This window comes from Diplotaxodon limnothrissa, linkage group LG18 (assembly GCF_057381915.1).
Source record: "Diplotaxodon limnothrissa isolate DT_005_m linkage group LG18, D_limnothrissa_male_GT1.1, whole genome shotgun sequence".
In the NCBI taxonomy this organism is placed as follows: Eukaryota; Metazoa; Chordata; class Actinopteri; order Cichliformes; family Cichlidae; genus Diplotaxodon; species Diplotaxodon limnothrissa.
In genome coordinates this window covers 25,087,750-25,110,574 of record NC_140613.1, presented here as the reverse complement: position 1 = coordinate 25,110,574, position 22,825 = coordinate 25,087,750, and the positions used below count along the sequence as shown (strand labels likewise).

Below are 22,825 nucleotides of genomic sequence, written 5' to 3'. Positions count from 1 at the left end.
TATGCAAACTCAGCAACTGGTTGTGGAGATGCTGCATCGCTTGCATTGATCAAATTCCCTAGGGCCATTTTATAAACTCGGATGGCTAAACATCCGAGTATACTGCCACCCCTATATTAAAAGAATAAAGCTCTGCAATGGCTCTGCTAAGTCCAGCGTTTGGTACCAGGCCCATTATTTTTTAAAGCTTTACAGGCAAAAACACCACGGAGCGTTTCTAAGCCTGACAGGGAGAATTTCATGAATATTTCACAGCAGCATCATCTCTCTGTCGTTTAAACCTCCATCTCTGCAATTGTCATGCAAATGTTAGAATTACTCCATTCATGTACACAAAGTGATTTGCATGCATTTGATTAGCTTTGCTGGATGACTTCACATTCAATTGTGGGAAAAGTTGAGGCAGGTCCAATATTTTTCTGGACGGCTCTGAATGTAGAAATGATTGAGCTTCAGAACTTTAATATGCATAGGAATAAATCTTTAGTTAAAAAAAGGATCCAGTAGGTGCTAGGAGTGTTAGCCATAGTTAGCATATTACTTAGTGAGCCGCTGTGCATCAATAAACTAAATCTGTGATTTAAAAGTGTCATTTCTAAAGTGCAGCTTTTATTTTTTTTCTGTGCTAATGCTGAACACTGCCTTCGCCCTTCAGTTAGAGTAAATACTAAACTGTATTGTAACAGAAGCTCAGTTAGAGCTGTGAACTTCATCTGTGGCGTTTGCTAGCAATAGCTAGTTTGCTAATAGTAGCACCATTAGCCACAGTAGCAGGTTTTTTTGGTTAAACTGGAAAATTTCAAACAATGAATTAAAGATGTGTGCTGCCTGTTATTTTTTGTTCAGCAAGATAATCTGTATAAATGAACACACCTTTTATTATTTTTTTAAGCAAAAATTGAATTAGTTAATGTTATAAACATACTACCACTAATCTCCTGTGTTAAAACATTTCGAGTTTCACTTGTTGGTAGATGTTTACTCTCAGATATGTCATGGGTGTAGCACCGTGATGTTACTTGTTTGTCTTGTGCTCCACTACAGGTTACAGAATACATGCCCCAGAATGTATTTTGTAACGTATTCCGTTACGTTCCTCAATGAAAGTAACGTATTCTGAATACTTTGGATTACTTTATATATTATCAAACTTTTTACAACTACATGAATGTACTATTGCTGTGTGATTTATTACTATTACTGAAGGTTACTTGCCATACCAATACCAACTAGATTTTTAAATCGTGATATAAAATGAGTAACAGTAGGGTGGACATTAGGTAAGGCTGCACTTTTTGCTGCGATCTTGTATTGAAAACTATTCCACGCGTATATAAAAAAAGTCCGCGGCTCCGAACCGTAGTAAAGGCACCTCTGGCTAATACTTCGGATTCCGTGTCGGGCTCGTAGCCGAGAAATAGCTTTACTTTGTTGTCCGGATATACTTTCTAGCAAGAGAGAGGCGTTGCAAGGCTGCTCCAACGGAATTTATTGTTTCGCAGAAAAACACGAACACAGTGTACATTCGAGTCTTAATAGCTTACTTACAACTGGGTTACACTGCCCATGAGGCTACATTCTTTAGGGCTATGCCTGTAACACTCTGCCTATTGCCTTCATGTTAAATAATTTTTTGAACAATAATTTTTAAAAATATTTTTTTTAACATCATTATGCGGGCTGCAAGTAGAGGTGACATGTGCTGCGAGATTGATTCCCAGGCATTAGAGCCTCTGCGTGTTTTGTTTGGGTTTTCATCGGCGTGAAATGACCAGAAATAGAGAGAGGGGACAAAAACAGAGAGAGGACAGCCTAACATATGAAACAAGAAAAGACCGCAGTTTAATCCATTTACTTCAACAAAGTAACTGTATTCTGAATACCACCTTTTTAAACGGTAACTGTAACGGAATACAGTTACTCATATTTTGTATTATACTTTATGCCGGTACATGTATTCCGTTGTTGGGGTAGTAGTGTATTACTCATGACTCATTACATTTCTTAAAAGTAATGCTTTGTGCTATCTAATTACTTGTTGGAGAAAGTAATTTGTTACACTACTTAAACCTGCTACATTAATCCATGTAATAACTTAAAATGCATTATCACATAATTACCACATAAAAACCCGAGGCTACACCTCCATACAGCAACACAAATCCCCATCCTAATGAAGAGACATTAACTTTCTATTAGTTTTTATGTATGAACAAGAAACTAACACCACAAAGCAAAGTTGAAACCTAACCCTAAGAGACTTTAAAGGGATCTCCACAATTGCTACTTTAGAATTATCTATAAGGAGATATCAAGGCTAGAGTGCTGGAAACCTGAATGCTCATCACCGCCTTTGTTACCTGTTGAAGTTCAGGGTCTGGCTGCTGGGCTGTGATCAGCACTTACTCAGCTTTAACATCATTATGGGTTCTTGGCTAGCTTTGTGTTAGCTTACTCTCTGTGCACACACTTCCAAGGAGTCGATGTTATGTTAGCGTTTGTTGCTGTCTGGGTTACAGTTTGCATTTCACCATCACGATGTTGTCGCTTCATGCAATAAAAAATTTAATTAAAAAATTAATGCCCATACAGGGAGTGCAGAATTATTAGGCAAGTTGTATTTTTGAGGAATAATGTTATTATTGAACAACAACCATGTTCTCAATGAACCCAAAAAACTCATTAATATCAAAGCTGAATGTTTTTGGAAGTAGTTTTTAGTTTGTTTTTAATTGTAGCTATTTTAGGGGGATATCTGTGTGTGCAGGTGACTATTACTGTGCATAATTATTAGGCAACTTAACAAAAAACAAATATATACCCATTTCAATTATTTATTTTTACCAGTGACACCAATATAACATCTCCACATTCACAAATATACATTTCTGACATTCAAAAACAAATCAGCGACCAATATAGCCACCTTTCTTTGCAAGGACACTCAAAAGCCTGCCATCCATGGATTCTGTCAGTGTTTTGATCTGTTCACCATCAACATTGCGTGCAGCAGCAACCACAGCCTCCCAGACACTGTTCAGAGAGGTGTACTGTTTTCCCTCCTTGTAAATCTCACATTTGATGATGGACCACAGGTTCTCAATGGGGTTCAGATCAGGTGAACAAGGAGGCCATGTCATTAGTTTTTCTTCTTTTATACCCTTTCTTGCCAGCCACGCTGTGGAGTACTTGGACGCGTGTGATGGAGCATTGTCCTGCTTGAAAATCATGTTTTTCTTGAAGGATGCAGACTTCTTCCTGTACCACTGCTTGAAGAAGGTGTCTTCCAGAAACTGGCAGTAGGACTGGGAGTTGAGCTTGACTCCATCCTCAACCCGAAAAGGCCCCACAAGCTCATCTTTGATGATACCAGCCCAAACCAGTACTCCACCTCCACCTTGCTGGCGTCTGAGTCGGACTGGAGCTCTCTGCCCTTTACCAATCCAGCCACGGGCCCATCCATCTGGCCCATCAAGACTCACTCTCATGTCATCAGTCCATAAAACCTTAGAAAAACCAGTCTTGAGATATTTCTTGGCCCAGTCTTGACGTTTCAGCTTGTGTGTCTTGTTCAGTGGTGGTCGTCTTTCAGCCTTTCTTACCTTGGCCATGTCTCTGAGTATTGCACACCTTGTGCTTTTGGGCACTCCAGTGATGTTGCAGCTCTGAAATATGGCCAAACTGGTGGCAAGTGGCATCTTGGCAGCTGCACGCTTGACTTTTCTCAGTTCATGGGCAGTTATTTTGCGCCTTGGTTTTTCCACACGCTTCTTGCGACCCTGTTGACTATTTTGAATGAAACGCTTGATTGGCCGATGATCACGCTTCAGAAGCTTTGCAATTTTGAGACTGCTGCATCCCTCTGCAAGATATCTCACTATTTTTGACTTTTCTGAGCCTGTCAAGTCCTTCTTTTGACCCATTTTGCCAAAGGAAAGGACGTTGCCTAATAATTATGCACACCTGATATAGGGTGTTGATGTCATTAGACCACACCCCTTCTCATTACAGAGATGCACATCACCTAATATGCTTAATTGGTAGTAGGCTTTCGAGCCTATACAGCTTGGAGTAAGACAACATGCATGAAGAGGATGATGTGGACAAAATACTCATTTGCCTAATAATTCTGCACTCCCTGTATGTTCAGTCCTCAAAAGCTGTAAACCGCTAGTTACCTCTTCTCTTAACAGTAACTGACGTAGATTTCTTACTGAAACATAGTCTTTCCGGGCAGCTTTGACCTGCCATGTAGTTAAATTTCTTGGGAGAAAAGATATGTGGAAGGTTAAGTGTTAAGAGGGACTTCCAGTCATGTTGTAAGATAGGATGAAGATTTCCCACAGAAGTCTAAATCAAGCTTAAAGTATTACTTTCCAATGCGTCACACCCAAACCCTGGATGTGATACAACAACCAAAAAAATATATGGAAAAATATGCCAGGGCCTTCCTGGACAGACAGGAGAATTGTGGGGGGATGACCAGTGCCCCCCCTGAAACCACCCTTGGTGGCGCCCCTGTCCTGAAGGTTGAAATCGATTGAAAAGAAGATACTTCACAAAAAATTTTCTAGCAATTGCTTTAATCATTAACAGCAGCAGTAAAACAAGAAAAGTCACGATGCAAATCACAAAACATTTTTCACTTTTTAGGTAAAAGCTTCATCAGTGCAGCCTGCAATTTGCATTTTTTGCTGTCTATATGTTGTGTTGCTCTTTTCACAGTCTCACTACAGCTCAGAGTGTAGTTGGACAGTGTTTTTACACATGTCTGTCGCTTCAATTTCTAACTACGACTGCAGCAACATAGTAGTGGCCAAAGAAATCGCAAGGAGGCTTTTTCCACCCAGTCATACACAAGTGTTTGTCATTGACCAGCCTGTAGGCCTGCGTGACTGGAACTTGTTCGCTTGACCCTGCATTGTCCAAATGACAGTCAGGTTAGTCAAGTAGTTAGAGGTCATGTGTCTCCAAAATCTCACTATTTTGATGCCATAGTTCGAACAGTGCTAACAGTGCAAACACTAACAAGCTTGTTCAGCAGCTGCTTCTATAAACTGTATTAATGCAACTCCAGTATTCGGTGGATACAGTTATAACAAAGAGGGAAACTATCCACAGAGGCCCAAACTGTTTTGTTTTTTTAATGCCAGGCTGTAAACATGTGTTTTTAATGCTGTAAAGTTGGACATTTTAACATGGGTGTCTATGGAGATTGAGTCACTTTTAGAGCAAGCCTCAAGTGGCCATTAAAGAAGCTGTAGTTTTTTTGGCTCCTCTGTGTTGGCTTGGGTTGGTTACAGTTTCAGAATACACAAGAGGGGTATTAACTTGGATTTTTCTATGTTGTAGTACAAAACGTGACTACCACTAAAGCTTGCATTAACTGCAGACCGTATTTCAGTCGTCTCACAGAAAAAGCCCAATAAAAAAAAAAATCTGCTGACTTTCAGATAAAGGAGCCAGGGGAGTAAAATGCTAAGTCATTTTAAAATTTTAAGACCTACTCCTGCTACACTGAATATCAGCACAGGTTTGATTCTTTCTTTATGAGTTCATCTTCAGCTGTATTTGTTTTAAAGAACACTTATCGTCTGAATTTAAAACATAACAGCAATTTTTGTTAAACACCAAGTACTGTGGTCACAAGTGACACTTCCAGGATAATGTTATATACTAAAAAGAACTACAGACTCTTTTACTGCCTACGTAATCACTGTTTACAAACTGTAAAAGGGTCTATAACACTAAAGCTAGAAGAAAATTGCCAATCTTCAGCTAGCAATGGCTCATTTATTAGTAATAAAAAACCAGCTGGTCAGACCAGGGATGTCAAACTCATTTTACAAGCCATGAAATGTATGAGTCAAAAGTCCACAATGTGTATGTCCTCCTTCACATTCTCCAGCGGACTGGATGAGAGTCTTCGCCAGGCCAATTCTGGCCCCCGTGCCGTATGTTTGCCACGCCTGTAATAGACTAAAGAAAGCAGCAAGAGCAAAACTTATTAGTCTGTTAGAATAAAAAGAAGGACTGGCACATCCACGAATAATGAATTCATCCTTTAATCCCTAAGAAGAAGATTATGACACGACATTTTTTCAAAGTATGATATTAGTTTGTGAAGCTAAGCGAGGATAGAAAGATGGAGACACATAACCCTGCTGCACTAATATTTAATATTTATGTTTTTCCTTCAGGGCCAGGCAATGTCACACACTGTAACTTCCCAGCACAGCTCAGCCAAGGTGGAGGGGCTGCGGGCTGCCACGCCCTACGTGGTGCAGGTCAGAGCACGCACCGTTGCTGGGTATGGACGCTACAGCAACCCCATGGACTTCAGCACCAGCCTCCACAGTACGGACTCGTTCTCTCCCACTTTACCGTCTGTTCCTGATGATCTGCTGCAGCGGTTCTCTTAATGAGGGTTCAGACTTGATAGTTTTTATGGCTGCCCTAATTGGTAGCCATTATGCATGCAGCGCGAGCCACCCTTTAATCTCTCTGCTGTTATGCATTCATTTGTGTGTCTCCGTGGCCCAGGTGACCCTCAGAAGTCCGTGCAGGACCAGCTGCCTCTCATCATCGGCTCGGCGTCCGCGGGTCTGGTGGTCATTGTTGCCTTGGTGGTTATCGCTGTTGTCTGCCTTAAGTAAGTGTTTGATTTTCATTACCGACAGGCTGAACTACATGTTTTCACTTTGTCCGTTAGACTTTGAACAAAGACGCTCATTAAATTTTAACATGCTCTCAGAGGATGTAAACTGTTAGCCGCTACAAATCAGCTCCAAAAGAGGGGAAACAAAGAAAGGAAAAAGCAGATGTGCTGCCAGGAGTTTCGTCCTCAGCCTGTGATTATCTGATAGCGCAGTTAGACGTTAGCTTGATTCACTGTACCTGGAAAGCTGGCCAGGGCTGATTATGTCAATGTGACTTTTCTCATGTGCTTCTTGTTTACAGGAAGCAGCGCAGCGGGTCAGAGCTGGAGTACACTGAGAAACTGCAGCAATACAGTAAGTTTATGTGCTGAGCTTGGAAACCGTCTCCTCTGTGCTACTTTTGCTCATGCCAGCACAGTTAGCCCACTGATTCAATCAATTATCCAATCACCTGTTTGAGGCAGGAAAACATTTCCCTGTTGTCTCGGAGGAGGTCCGAGCACACAGATCATCTGAGTTGAAGTAGATACGTGCGCAGCGGGAAATAATTCCACACTGGACGAGGAGGGGCTGCCCACACACTGAAATGTAAAATATTTGTTAATGCAACCTTTTTCCGAGGTCTTTGCTTGATGAAATTTCAGTCTGCGGAAAGTCATTTGTTTGGTTTCTATTTTTTCCCCCTGAAACACACATGGCATGAATTGCAAGCTCCCCAATGTCATTCAAGTTCTCCACTTTTCTGTCTGCCTGTGGACGGGATGCTGTCATTTGAAGGCCAAAAATAAAGCAAAATGAATTGTTTGTTAACTATATTTTGTTTTGATAGGTTTGATAGATTCTAATGCAAAACATCAGCCTCGCTGCACAGATCTTAATCAAGGCGCTATCAGTAGGAGAACAGGACTAAGAATCTACTGCTGTGCTGTGAGTCTCTGTCTGAGCACAATAGTGTCACTTGCAGTTATTATAAACTAAACTCAGTGATTCAATTTTACCAAATCACAACAGCAGTCGCCTCAAGGTGCTTTATATTATAAATTAAAGACCCCCCAAATCATACGATGCCCTATGAGCCAGCACTTGGCAACTGCGGGAAGGGAAAACTCCCTTTTAAAAGGAAGAAAATGTCCGGCATACATCTGCCATGACCAGTTGGGAATGAGTGGAGGAAAACAGGATAAAAGACACGCTGTGGAAGAGAGCCAGAGATGAATAACAGCTAATTATTAAATGCTGAGTGGTGGATGCGGTGGCGGTGGCTCTGCCTCCCAGTCTTCTTTTAAATACCGTAGGGACCACAAGCAAACCTTCAGTCTGAGAGAGAAGTGCTCTCAGGATGGCACTATAAGGTCTCTGAAAATAACATGTGGTGTGATTATTAAAACCTTGTATGTGTTGAGAAGGAAATTACACGATTAGGCCTTAAATTTTGACCTGATCCTGGGATTAACTCACATGTGGGCAGATGCCTACAATTTCCTACATCAGTGTAAATGTTCATGTAGGAATTAAGTGGATTTTTCCGTGTTTTATATCTTATGTTCTGTTTTTGTATGTTAGAAATCTTCTCACTGCAGCCATATTTCGATTCACTTATTCAATATGTGGCCACTCTGTAAAAAATGTCCACTCGTGCATCAGAAGAAAAGTCAGACCGATCTTTAGGATTAGGATTTATCCTTTTCATTACACGAATGCTGAATCTCATAGCAGTTCGCCACAAAGTTGTTGAGATGAATCAGTGTGGATTCATCGTCTGGCTTTGCTATCCGTGGATCAAACACAGCATAGCTAGGAACATGTCTTATTTATACTGCAGCATTGATTTCACTCATATTATTCAGCCGTTGCCGTATTCAAAGCTTTGCTTTTAACAGATGAACTCATATGAACGACATTAAAGATGCAGATTTTTTCCATTTTTCTCTATTTTTTAGTTTCTCCGGGGGTCAAAGTGTACATCGACCCTTTCACCTACGAGGACCCCAATGACGCAGTCCACGAGTTTGCCAAAGAAATAGACATCTCCTGTGTAAAAATAGAAGAAGTCATCGGCGCAGGTAAAGAACCCTGATGTTTTTTGTCCAAGTGGACAGAATAATTTACCTTTATTAAACATTTATTTGAGCAAGAGTATGCCATCAAGGCCGGGCGCTGCTCTGTTAGAGAGTCCTCTGTGGGAGAGCAAGGTTAGGATTCAGAGTGCACATGAGAGCTGTGGGTGGGAAGGACTTCTCTGTAGCTCTCCGCCCCTCCTTCCTTTATTTCTTTCTTTCTTGTCTTTCCAGCAGCATGTTGTGTCCTAACTTCACCTCAAATGACAGTCTGCTCCCGCTCGTTCAACCTTCCTGTCTTCTCTGTCTTTCCTTCCCTTGTAAACATTCGTACTCAGGCACCAAATGCAAAACCCTCAAGTACCTCGCCCACCCTCTGTCTCCCTGCACCCCTCCCAGGTTGCACACTCGATCTATACCAGTCACTCCCTCTCTCCCCAACATCTTCGACCCCTGACCCCACTAGCGACCCCCGTCTTCTCTTTTCTAATTCTCTCCCACAGTCGAAGTCGACCCTCAACTCACTCCCGAGTCCGACCAGTAACGCTTCCTCTCCCCGCACTCTCCCTGACGCTCTCTTTCCCGCCACCCCTCCTCCCCGTTCATTCCTCTGCTCACTCAACCCCTGCCCACCTCCATCACCCCCCACCCCTCCTCTCGCCACCTCGTTCTCCTCGCTCCAGGTGAATTTGGCGAGGTGTGCCGCGGGCGTCTCAAGCAGGCCGGGCGCAGGGAGATGGTGGTGGCGATCAAGACGCTGAAAGCCGGCTACACCGAGCGTCAGAGGCGGGACTTCCTCGCCGAGGCCTCCATCATGGGTCAGTTCGACCACCCCAACGTGATCCGTCTGGAGGGCGTCCTGACGCGAAGCTGCCCCGTCCTCATCATCACCGAATTCATGGAGAACGGAGCGCTCGATTCCTTCCTCAGGGTAAGCTTGGCGGGAGGCGTGCGCCGCCCAACACCTCTGACAGAAAAAAGATTGCTTTCTGTTTGCATCAAAGCTGAGAGGAACACACACACACACACACACAGTCATTCACGATACCTCTGGGTTATCAGAATGTTTTACTCTCTGTAAAACACCCCGAGGCTCTTTACTTGCTGAGTGATAGAGATTAAATGCGCAATATAACGCCTGGAGACAAGCATAGTGTCTCTGCTTGACGTGACTGAGTGATGCTGACAGGCTCTTCCCGTGCACAAACTCCTGGTGGAAAACTGTCACACACGCAGACCTTTGGATAGGTTTGCTTCAGTGTATTAGAGAGTCTTTGTACCACCGCAGAATACATTAGTGATCAGAGTTTTTGGTTCAGACCACCTACACAAAACGCTGAACAAAGGCGGGATGAGAAATGAGGTATCACAAGGTACATTTCCAGCTGCGTGGGGACTATTACATGTCATTTACATCCAATAAAATGTGTTTTCTTGCGTGGCTGTACTGTGAAGAAGACTACTGCAGCTTTTTGACTAAATGACAATTCTTCATGCTTGCGATGAATAAATGCTCTGATGCTGGTATTAATAGCAGTTTTCGGGGGATATTGTTAATGATATTGAAGAAAGGCGACACTGACCAGCTTGTCGAGCTGGTTTCGGTGGGTTTGATGCCTGGTGTGATGTCGGTTCTCTCTTAAAGAGAATTCGTCACACAGTTTAAAAAAGTATTGCTCAGTACTTTGTTGAAGCTGCTCAAGGCCACTCTTGGCTGTGTGCTCAGGGTTGTTGTTGTGTTGGAACATGAGCCTTTGCTCCACGCTAAGATCCAGAGCGCTCTGGAGCAGGTTATCATCTAGGCTGCATATCTCTGCATTCATCTTACCCTTGATCCTAACTAGTTTGCCACTTCCTGCTTCTGAAAACCTTCCCTACAGCACGCCACCATGCTTCACTGTAGGGATGGTATTAGCCAGGTGATGCTTAGTTTCCTCCAGATGTGATGCTTGGCATTCAAGCCAGGGGTTCGATGTTTGATTCATCAGACCAGAGTATTTTGATTCTCATGGTCTTAAAGCCCTTCGGGTAACCTTCAGTCTCGCCACTCTACCAAACAGGCCTGATTGGTGGAGTGCTGCAGAAAAGGTCCTTCTACCCCAATCGCTCGGACTGGTCAAGTGGCCAGATCTAAGAAGAATTTCAAACTTCTCAATACTTATCAATGCAGTACTTTTAATACTTATGTACATGTTAATATTGTGCATTTCAAACAAAATAAAATAATCAAAAATTTCACTTTTTTCAGTTTTCAGGATGTTAATTGTTAAGCACAATTTGATCTCTTTTTAAAAATCGTTCTCAATTCAAAGCCTTTTGGACTTTAGAGTGCTAATATATTTGTTTTAAAAAGAAGCGGTTTGACGTGGTCCTCTCTGACTCTGTGAAAGATCTATCGGAGTTTACAAGGATTCATTAATTACCTGAAAACCAGCTGATTTATCAGCAATAAGAATAATAGCTGCAGCTCCACACGAGAGCCCTCACTTCCTTTTCTCGATCAGCGGGGAATTAATCAGTTTTGATAATTATTTGTCGAGATGGAATAAATGATAAATATTCATCAGTCGTAGCTTCTGAGATTTAATCACTCAAAATCTTGTTCCTTTTTTACGTTTAGTCGCTGTGTAACTAATTAATAACATTTATAAATGTTGTCTGAATAAGTAGCTTTACAGAAACCGCTGACATGAGGGGCAAGTTTACCGTCGTATTGGCGATGAACGGCTGGCTCTAGTTGATTTCCACGCTTTTCTCCAACCAGTCGGTAGAGACCGACTTATTCATCTGAACTTAACATGTTTGGTGACACTTTAACGGTTCTTTAAGAGTGGGTTACTGAGCTCAGCTAACCTCGGCAGTGCCAGAAATTAGCGAGCGGGGGCTAGCTGGTTTACATTTCGATACAGGGAAGGGAGCATTGGGCGGTGACAGCCACACTCCAATATGATTGTGACACCACGAATGCTATCAGACCAGAGTGCTGTTAAGCTTGCATTACCCAACATCTAGATCGGACTGATAACACTGATATGATATAAATATGCTGATTTTAGATTGTAAATCTACTAATATATGATGCTGTGTTATTATATATAAAGCATTTCAGCAGGGTATCGGTGATTAAACTCCTGTCCAGCTGCCACATTAAACCGATGTGCACATTAATGAGTCAATAATTTAGGCAAATCATTAAAATACTTTAGATTTACTTTGTGCAGCAGCACTTTTTAAGTACATGAACCTGAAAATAGTGACAAATATCTTCTAAACCTCTTGATGCATGCTCAATCATCCAGGAAAGTAAATCTCCAAAAAGTTGATTCTGTTCATCTGGACGTAGCGTTTTGTGGGAGAAACGTTTCATCACTCATCTGAGTGACTTCTTCAGTCTCAGCTGACTGCAGGTTTCCCCAATCTTATAAACAGTACATTTGCATAATGACTGAAACCAGTCCACTGAAGGAACAATGGGCTGGGAGGTCAGTTCCTTGATCTTAATTATGCAAATTCTCATGACCATTGATCAACAACCACTGATCAGTGGTCATGAGTACCATTCACAGAGAGTTGGGGAATTAAGGAACTGACCTCCCAGCCCATTGTTCCTCAGTGGGCTGTTTATAAGATTGGGGAAACCTGCAGTCAGCTGAGACTGAAGAAGTCACTCAGATGAGTGACGAAACGTTTCTCCCACAAAACGCTACGTCCAGATGAACAGAATCAACTTTTTGGAGATCTTCTAAACCTGTTCTTTACAGTCTGTTTTTCAGAATCAAAGGCTCTGATTTCTTTTCTTTCTCTCAGTTGCTCAGTTAAAATAACATTTGTTGGTTCTAATCTTAGTTATCAAGTAATCATCTGTATCATTACTGCGGACGATTTCAGATGTTTTTATGTATAAAATCTTTGGGTTTTAGGATATATGTTTTTATTGTATTTCGTCATTTTTATTCGTTTGTCAATCATCAAGCCAACTCGCCGTCTCCTTTCTAAGCATTTTGGACACTTTCACAATTTTCAAGTTAATTTTCAATTTATAAATAATGAACTGATAACGCCAACACTCATTATTTGCAGCTCCACATCTGATAGTGCAGCCTGAGCTTTTTTTTTCCCTCCTTCTCACCCACTCCTCTCAGCCAGCTGTCCTACAGATAACAGAAAAAGTGCTCTCTCGCCAGTGTCACACTGCCTGTGACTCAGAGGAACTCAGAGTCCTGCTCTAACAAGGAAACTATTGAGTTAATGCACACACACACATGTGCACGCACACATGCACAAACTGTCCAAGCGTGTCACCCGCAGTGGAGCTTCAGACTCCCCCCCGGACATGTGGACATATGCACATGTAGAAAACTTTATAGAAACACAGAAATAACACACATGCACTCATGCCACCGTGGCTTTGAAGGCCTGCTATGAATCACGGCTGTTTACACATCCATCCATCCCGGCTTGTTTGCCTGTCAGACTTCATTTGAGTGTGCAGACTACAAGGCAGGATGTTTATGGGTTTGCGATGGCACGTCCTGTGTTCTTTGCTTTCTCATCGCGGAGCCAAAGAAGGAATTGATTATGTCGAGAAAAAAATTCTTATTTTCCCCACCCCTGTGACTCCCTTCGCTCGGATTAGATATTCAGGTCATGAGAGAAAACCTCCCACCGTAGCTTCGTTCAATTTTGCAGAAATTTCAGATCATTTTTTAACTGGTTAATTGATTAGTTTTAGTTCAGCTCCCACACATCAGGGTACACGCGCCTTCGCGAGTCAGGAGCGCTGATTTATTGCGATCTCGAGTATGTGACACGCGTCACAAATGCGGAGAATTGTAAATTAAACCCTGAAAGCCCTCATCTAAGATTACTTCCATGCTTCTCAAATGTTGCACGAGAGGGCAAATCTCTGCTTCTCGAGGACTTTGCTCTTTTTACAAATGATCTTTGAGCAACATGACATAGTGATTTTGTTGACGGGCTGATTTTATTCTCATGTCAACAGGAAGAAGAAAAAGCAAAGCCATGTTCAGCCTTTAACTGCTACTAGTTTGTCAGTCAGTGAATGAGGGGAAAATACCTGCAGTGGTCTGGTTTTGATTGCAGTGTTTTGGCTCCCATTATTATATTGTTTTGTTGAGTCAATGGCGAGCCATACCAGCTTTAGTATGACAGTAAAGACTCTAATTAATCAGCTAATTGGACAGCATGCATGAAAAGGTCAGCTGTCAGTGACTGTCAGCGGGAGCCATGAAGCACTATGACAGATGTCATGTTTACGTGGCCTCGGTGACTGATCTCCTGCCTCTGGTTCTCCTCTTATCTCCCGTACTCGCCCCTATCATCTGTTTCAACACATCTTTTCTCTTTCTCATTTTCCACTCCCTGTTCATTAACCGCCTCCTCTGCTGCACCCTCCCCGCTTCTCCCCCTCTATCTCTGACTGTGTGCATGTGTGTTTTTTTTTCCTTGCTTGCAGCTGAACGACGGGCGCTTCACAATGACACAGCTGGTCGGGATGCTGCGCGGCATCGCTGCAGGCATGAAGTATCTGTCAGACATGAACTATGTTCACCGAGACCTCGCCGCCCGAAATATCCTGGTCAACAGCAACTTGGTCTGCAAGGTCTCCGACTTTGGCCTGTCGCGCTTTCTGGACGACACCTCCGCTGACCCCACTTACACAAGCTCTCTGGTTGGTCAAATACGCGTGAATGTGTGTGCCGCTGTGCGTTTGTGTACACTGTGCTTGTTTAATTGGGCGTCTTAATTCGATCCCCACTCACTTGTTTCACATGTACACATAAATGCATGTGTGACTGTTCACGTGTGCCAATATTTACGTTGGCGCACGACACCATCTGTGAAATTTGCATTTGCTGTTTTTTTTTTTTGCATTTGTGTGCTGCTGCTTGTGCCTGCGCTTATAGGATTGGAGTATCTTTCAGAGTGCTGATACCATCCCCCTCTGTCTGTGTGTGCAGGGCGGTAAGATTCCCATTCGGTGGACAGCACCAGAGGCCATTGCCTTCAGGAAGTTCACCTCTGCCAGTGACGTATGGAGCTACGGCATCGTCATGTGGGAGGTGGTCTCCTATGGAGAGCGGCCATACTGGGACATGAGCAACCAGGATGTAAGTCAGCACAAGAGTCTCACGAGAAAACGTATATCTATAGCCTGAAAGCTCATGGAAGGAGTTTCATGTCTAAGTTTAGGGCCGGCTGAGAGTTTCTCCAGGCTGCTGTGGCTTTGATTTCCAGCGTGACATGTTGGACTCGGGCCTGTTCTGCTGTCTTTATCTCCTCACTGCAGATGCTGGTTGCAGCTGCGTGCCTATGTTCTAGTTTTTACCACCTTATTTACGGCCCTGGCCTGCCCACCCCCCTACAAATCCATACTGCAAAGCCTCCCTCCTCACACTTACAAAGGCATACTCAGGATTGGCTTTTTCTCTCCTTCTTCTTTACGTGTGTTGGTACCTGTAGGCTATCTGCACTGCACAGACATTGTAACTGCAGCAGTGAGCTCGAAGGAAAGAAAAAATAAATCTCTTGGTTCCTCCTCCCTGAACAAAGTACTGAAGCAATGTGTACACCTCCACTTCACTCTCTGAGGAATATCTGCTCTGTACTGAGCTTCAAAAAAACGACTTATAACGCTGATACCAATAAAGCAAAGGAGAAAAAAAAGGATCAGAAATGAAAAATGGCAGTAATGTATGTATAACTTTCACAACAGAACCCACATGCAGTAATGAAAGCATCAAAGTAGAAGCCCACTATTGTTCCCAATAGCCTTTGTGCCACAGTCATCGCTCAATAAGCAACAGAGTCAACAAATACGAGATATAAACAGAAGTACTCGCAGACTAGAAGCACGACATAAAAATCAAAGAACAAGCGGCGGGAGACGAGAAGCGCTGCAGAAATGTTTTATTGTTCCCAAATGGAATTTTTTTATTGTTGTGGGGAGTTAAAACCCATACGCAGCTTACGGAGGCAAATGCAGTTGCTAGGCGAACTCGCATCCGTGAGCCAACGTGTTCTTCCTCCAGTTTATTGTTTCTCCCATCAATCATGCCAGTTCTGAAGTGACAAATTTGAGAATATTGTTTTTATAGTTTTGTTAAGACGCTGAAAGAAAGATTGGAATGTGTGACAGCACGAGCTGAGGAACTGTCTAATGCAGGAGATAATACAGGAACTGCCGATTATTCTCACACCACAACAACAAAGGCCAAACAGAATGAGCATAATACGAATGATTCAGAGCCAAATGGTAACACTCTGTAGAGGCGCCACATGAAATTTGCCTAAATCCTTATGCACAGTCTTCTGGGTTGATATTTATTTAGCATAGCAAATTTCAAATGTAATCTTCATTTGAATGTGTTTGTGGCGGAAATGATTATGGACCAGAGTGAGACAGGTTTACAATTATCAGAAAGCTTGCCATAAAATGTGTCCAAATGTATTGGTGTTCTTTGTCTTCAAAGGAAATTTAATGATTTCAGAGACCCCTCAACTTTATCCCTTAATGCAATAATTTCTGAAAACTCTAAGATAGGTTTCCATTAAAATTTCTTACAAGTATACAAAGGATGAAGAGTAATAGCTGAAACAAGTTTCAGATTTCTTTAGCAAATGATCAAAAACTTGCAAAACAAATGGTATTCTCCTCTTAAAATGCTAACAGCCTAAACATTTTAAACATTATTATGGTGTATTCTTTCAGTTATCTCTTGTAGTACACTTCTGCATAGTACAAAATACTTTTTGCATAGTACATGAACAGGGTAGTGTTGTTTCAAATCCAAAGACGGCTAGTAATGCGCTTGTTGAAAATGGCGATTGTAGCTAATGACCATTATCAACATTAGCTGCTTCATTTTGCAGAACTTTACAACTCGTCAAGCCTCCGACCCTTTTTTACATCAAAGACCTAATCAAGACACTTCAGCATCCACAAACATCAAATCATGCCACAAGTATAACATTAATACCTGACAAAAACAAAAACAAACCAATGTTAGCTAGCTTGCTAGCTAGCGTTGGCACTAACTAGCTAGCTAACTTTAGCGATGTCGGTGTACCCTCCCACTGGCTGAAAACTGGTTGATGGTCACATTTCTCCTACCTTGGAGACAGCTTGGCAAGCACTGAGGATGAAACATGTTTACACCTTAGTTTTTTACACCATCTTACACTTGTAATAAAACCCTTGTCAGTGTTGACATCAAATATACTATATTATTGCTTTTAGCTTCATTCAGTATTTAGTGGAGACTCAAACAAAATTACCTTACAGATACAAATTTTTGTGACCGTTAAGTTACGTGCACGGTTAAAATTATTTAAGTGCCAGACTTAGACAGACAATTCCAGTATAAACTTTTCTCAACTTAGAGCTGAGTGATTGAAGCGACTCAGAGTGCAGCATACTGGATATTGTAAATAAATGAGAGGATTACCATTCATCAGTCAGGAGTAAACTGTCAGCTTCAAACTCCCAACTCCCAACTCTTGATCGTGGCTCAAGAGTTGGGAGTTCGCCTTGTAATCAGAAGGTTGCCGGTTCGAGCCCCGGCTTGGACAGTCTCGGTCGTTGTGTCCTTGGGCAAGACACTTCACCCGTTGCCTACTGGTGGTGGTCAGAGGGCCCGGTGGCGCCAGTGTCCGGCAGCCTCGCCTCTGTCAGTGCGCCCCAGGGCAGCTGTGGCTACAATGTAGCTTGCCATCACCAGTGTGTGAATGTGTGTGTGAATGGGTGGATGACTGGATATGTAAAGCGCTTTGGGGTCCTTAGGGACTAGTAAAGCGCTATATAAATACAGGCCATTTACCAAAGTGATGCACAACAAGTGAAACACTCCCTGTGTGGACAAGCCAGTTGTTAAGATTGACTTCCTTTGCCTTCAGGTGATGACAGCAGTAGAGCAGGACTACCGGCTGCCCCCACCCATGGACTGTCCCATGGTGCTGCACCAGCTGATGTTGGAGTGCTGGATGAAGGAGAGAAACCTGAGGCCCAAATTCTCCCGAATCGTCAGCACTTTGGACAAGCTGCTTCGCAACGCCGCAAGCCTCAAGGTGGTGACCAGCACCTACTCAGGGTGAGTCTACAGTTAGGTCCTTGATTTGTTGCAGTGCATATTAAGTTGCATATTAAGGCAAACAGTCAATTCATCTTGGTTTGATTTGTCCAAAGATTTTTTTTTCAGAACTGTGCAGGTTGTTTTAGATTTTTCCCTTACAAAGTTTAATCTGGCCTTCTTGTTTCTTGTGTGTAACCAGTGGTTTGCACTTTGTGAATCCTCTATAGTGATTGAAAAAACTAGTTCAAGGTTGTTGTTTTTTTTTCCTTTTTTCTTTTTGATTTGTTTAGATGTTTTGAAGATGTTTCTGTTAACCATGTAAATAACTCTGCGATCATCCGCTTTAGTTCACTTTTGGTCTTGCTGAGCTGACCAGTCTCTTCTTTTCTTTTTAAGAAAGTACCAGATTGTTTTTCAGTGAACTGATGGCTTCCCTCTCTTCCCTCTTAATGAACTTTGTTTATTATGTTTTCTTCATTTACCGTGAAATAACAAGGAGGGAACCGGTCTCACCCGCCTATTAAAACTGATTGCCAGTCAAACGTCCAATTAAAAATGTGGGGCTATGTATAAAAATGGCTGCAATTCCTGAACAGTTCATTCAAATATTTAGTAAAAACCTCTTGAATTAAATCTGAAAGTTTGCTCTTCAAATCTAACTGTATATGCAGGATAAATTTAAAGTAGATGTCCATGTGACATGTCAGAGTCGGGCTGATTTCAGTATGGTTTTTCTGTCGGTTATAGGAAGACAAGTAAGTTCGGTTAAATTTTCTCTTCCATCCAGAGATGGTATAGATCTGTTAGAATCACAGACTTTGATTACCTTGCTGGAAGGCTGGAGGTTTCAGACACTTTCCCACCACCCAGCAAGCACTTTGAGACAGAGTTTTCTCTTTTTCTAGCTAAAGATCAATGTTGAAGTTGAAGTTAATGTTAAAGTAGATGAAGAGAAGTTGCAAAGTGGATGGAGAGTGTTGCTTTTAGAAAAGTGTTGCGTCTCAGTCCTTTGTGGAAAGAGCAAAGCGCTTCACTGTCACCACCTTGGCAAGTTTGCCGCGAGATTTTGCAACTCTTCAGAGAAACTCGCTGAATTTACTTTTCTTGGTAGCTGCTACAGAAAAAATAAATAAAATATCAGTGGATTTCCATGCACAGGAAGTTCTAAACGAGTGTTTGGGGCTGCAAATTTAGAATCCAGCTCGTGTCCGTTTTGAGGATTCCTGGGTCACAGCAGCAGCAGCCAGAGTTTACAGTAAATGCAGAAGCATGGACTCTAATTAGAAATAATACCAGCTGTGTTGTGGCAGACTTGGCACCTGATGTATAACCGAGGCATAAAATGCTTTTGAGGTCTTTCTGCAATAAGAGCAGAAATAGTGCAAACACAAGGAAGCAGTGATGCAATTCCTTCTCTTTCACCTTGTGCGAAATTGTCCTCTGTATTGCATATGACGGCTGTGAAGTGCAGGATGAAGACTGGTGCAGGGACGAGCAGCGCCGCGCCTCTGGGTTGTGGGAATGAGATCTCACAGTAAAGAAAATTATGGCTGGCCTAAGGAAAGGCACAACAGGGTTCATGCTTGTTGGCTTCGGTTTTGTTTTATGCTTTTGGGGGACTTGGAGGATGCCTCTTTGAGCTGAAGGCCTTTGCGAGCAAACAGCGGACTCTGACATTTCCCGTGGACGTGTAAAGATTTCGCTTACTCGTAGGCGCCCGTCTTCGATTTCGAGCTTGTTCTCACTGTTGAATTTTAATGATTAGTACTTCTTTTAAGACGTACCAGATCCCTACATCTTAACCGATGCGTAACGAAACGAGCACACGTCCTCGAGCCCCTGCCTCTGACGTCGGCGATGGCACCCTGTTTCAGAGTCACATGAGGCAGAAATTGTACGCAGAGGATCCGGGTCTGATGCCAGCTTCTTGGCTCACAATTTCACTCTAACACTGAGCCCCAAGGGCGATTCTTATGCCAGGATTTGGGCTCGGCGAAGCTAATTGTGTGTGGAAATGTAATGGCTGACCTCAGTTTAATTCCCCCTATACTTGGCTGGTGTCACAGGCTGGGTCTCCGACCCAGCACTCTGAGTTTTCTTTGTATTTTTTGATATGTTATTAGTTTGTGTTATTTCCTATTTGCCTTTAGTTTAGGCAGTTATTGTTCCTGGGTTTTCTATGTTTTGGGGTTTTCTATTTATTTCATCACGTATTAGGTCTGTTAAGTTGTGTTGTCATTTCCTGTTTTATTCTGACAATGTCATGTGTTCTTTGTTCATTGTATTTAGCTTTCCTCTCCTGGTCCTGTCATTAGGTTTATGTCTGTCAGCTGTTTTCCCCCATGTGTCGCCACTTCCCCTGATCACCTCATGTCTGTATTTAAGCCTTTTGTTTTCTTCATGCCATTGTCAGTTCGTCTGTTTATCTCACCAGAGTTACAGTCATAGTCTTAGCCTGTTTATTTTCCACCTCAGTCATAGTTATAGTTTTTGGTCTTAGTACCTTTAGTGTTTTGTTTCTTAGTGTTTTGCCAGCTTAGTGTTTTGTTTCTTAGTGTTTTGCCTGTTTGCTTTGGTCTCTTGGTTCATTTCCTGCCGTCATCGCAATAAAGGTTCACTTTTCTGTTAATCATTACTATTCCTCGTCATCATCTGCTTTTGGGTCCTGTTTCCGCACACATCGGCGCACCCCGCCGTGACAGCTGGATGCTGGAATGTAGGTGATAGGACAGACAGCAGCCAGAGCTGCTGATGTGGAAAAGCAGGAGGTGATGAAGTGTGAGTAATAAGGGAGATTGAGGAGAAGCTAAAAGAGAGGAATGTGTTTAATTAGGTTGCTAATGAGCTTTTTAATGCATCAGGGGAGGGTGCACCCAATGCTGTGATGAGCAAATAGGAAGGCAATGGGTGTGTGTGTGTGTGTGTGTGTGTGTGTATGCATGTTGTGCTGTTGTTGTGTTCCGATGACATGCCAATGATTAATTTATGGCCTCATCTGTATGCAGCAGCTAGAGATATAGATGGAGAAGGAGCAGGAGGAAGAGGAGGAGAGGGAACGGATCATGTTGTCAGAGCATGATTTAGAGAGCGTCTCCCGTGTTTGCGCGTGCGCGCGCGAGCCGTCGGAACGCTCGCTGCTGCTCACCTGCCATTGGCTGCTCAGTGATGTCGGGGCAGATAACGGAGGGAGAGAGAGGATATGAGATGCGGCGCTATCTGTGGAGTATCTTGTGCCACGAGGGCCTTAAAAACAAGGACACTGGCCGAGGAACAAAGGACACTCGGAGGCTCGCGGGGCTTTTTCCAAGATAGCCGAGAAATGTGTTGAACTTTTATTAAAACTGGAAACGCGATGAATAGATTCAGGCTTGGCATTTGAGTTGGATGCTGTTTATAGCAGATGAATCTCCGGATCAGCAATTTTGAGCTCATTCTCCTGGCGCTGTATTTTTTCATTGTCCATAACCAGGAGATTTAAGTGTATAGACTCTGCAGAATTTAGCTACGCTTGACACCAAGATGGATTAGGCCTTTATCCACCTTCAGCGAGAGCACTTAGTGGCGCGATAATGAGTTGCACCTTTTGTTTAAAGTGGCCGTGAACTTGGCGCTGACCTGTGTGGCTTTGTGTTGGCAGGGACCTGCTGCGGCTGGGAGGAACGCTGCCGGGACACAACAGGAAGAGTCCGGACAACAGTCAGGAAATCATTCGGCAACAGATGAGCCAAACTCTCCCGATCAGGGTGTGAGCTGGAAGGACTAGCTAAAAACTACCTAAAAACTCTTGAGACGAAGAACTGATGTAAAATAAATTTAAAAAAAGAAGAAGAAGTAAATGAAAAGGATGGAAGCTCCGGCGACACAGCGAAAGAGGACCAATCTGGAGATTTCTTTCCCACTGGAGACTCAGTGTCTGTTTAAAGAGAACTCTCCATTCCAGTGTGTGTGTTCATTACTTGACACTTGTGGATTTGTGACTGTTGACATAAAGCCAGACTTCTTATTGCTCCCTCTCAGGTTGTGTTTGCATGTCTGCATGTGTTTTCTGCTGGTTGGGGAATCAGTCTTTTCCTTCTCTTCACCCTCCGACTGAGGACAGGGCGGGCAATTTCACGCAGATGATGCAACAGTGCCAAGATAAAGCAATCGTTTGCTTAAAACCAGCTCAAAGACAGCTGTGGACCATCTCTCCAATCAGCGATTCCTTTTCTTTTTAAAAGAAAAAAAACCCAACCAAATATGTTCATTCATTTTGCAAATTTTATTATTCTTATTTTTTCCTGTAAAACAAGAAAAAAGAACTACACACTTTTCATCCGCTTCCTCTTAAAAACCGTCTTCCGTGTGTAACGGGAGACGTTACAAAACCTGTACAAAGCATCCGAGTCTTCACACCGTCTCTCTCTCGGTCCGAGGGGAGGCGTAGCTGACACTGTGCGGGACACGTCATGTGCATGCCAAAGTGGAAACGTCTTCACGAGAAAAGGATGAATAACGGTCCTCCTTAACTGTTGCTTTGTCGGCATCTTGCTGGATGGGCTTTAATGTCCACGTTTTTTCTTAATCTTGTTTGACTCACGGACGCATTGTTTTGAATGCTAACTTATTATCTGGCGAAGAGGTGATTCCTACCTGGACTTACCTTCTTTTTTTTTAATCACTTGTTTTCTGACATAAACAAAGCAGACAGACATGAATGGGTGAATTAGGAATCAATAGTTCTGCTCACACAGAGTACATTACCTTTAAACCCACTGAGCAGACATGTTCAAGGGCCTGTCTTTTCATTTTGTTTTTGGTTGTTGTTGGATTTGGGGATTTTTTTTTTCCTCAAATTAAAAGCGCCTGTGGTAATGCTGTGTTGTACATTAAACTCTGGTGTTGCAGGTCAGTGTGAATCTAAAAGGTCGTTATCCAGATGATAGCTTGGTGACCTTAATAGCGACCAGACCTACAAACACGGATGTAAAATCGACCGCTCACTGGTTCATCTCTCCTCACGTGTTTTCTCCAGCGC

The 22,825-nt window shown here is 42.8% G+C and overlaps 1 protein-coding gene across 1 annotated transcript in view; it reads left to right on the top strand.

Moving 5' to 3' along the window:
* ephb3a (eph receptor B3a) overlaps positions 1 to 21,557 on the top strand; it is a 37,008-nt gene extending 15,451 nt beyond the window's left edge. The window contains exons 7-15 of the mRNA XM_085377779.1: positions 6,201 to 6,357; positions 6,544 to 6,652; positions 6,961 to 7,013; positions 8,600 to 8,722; positions 9,400 to 9,647; positions 14,193 to 14,408; positions 14,698 to 14,847; positions 17,633 to 17,826; positions 21,446 to 21,557. Coding sequence (XP_085233905.1) covers positions 6,201 to 6,357; positions 6,544 to 6,652; positions 6,961 to 7,013; positions 8,600 to 8,722; positions 9,400 to 9,647; positions 14,193 to 14,408; positions 14,698 to 14,847; positions 17,633 to 17,826; positions 21,446 to 21,557 — 1,362 coding nt within the window. The remainder of the gene's footprint in view (positions 1 to 6,200; positions 6,358 to 6,543; positions 6,653 to 6,960; positions 7,014 to 8,599; positions 8,723 to 9,399; positions 9,648 to 14,192; positions 14,409 to 14,697; positions 14,848 to 17,632; positions 17,827 to 21,445) is intronic.
* The last annotated feature ends 1,268 nt before the right edge of the window (positions 21,558 to 22,825 follow it).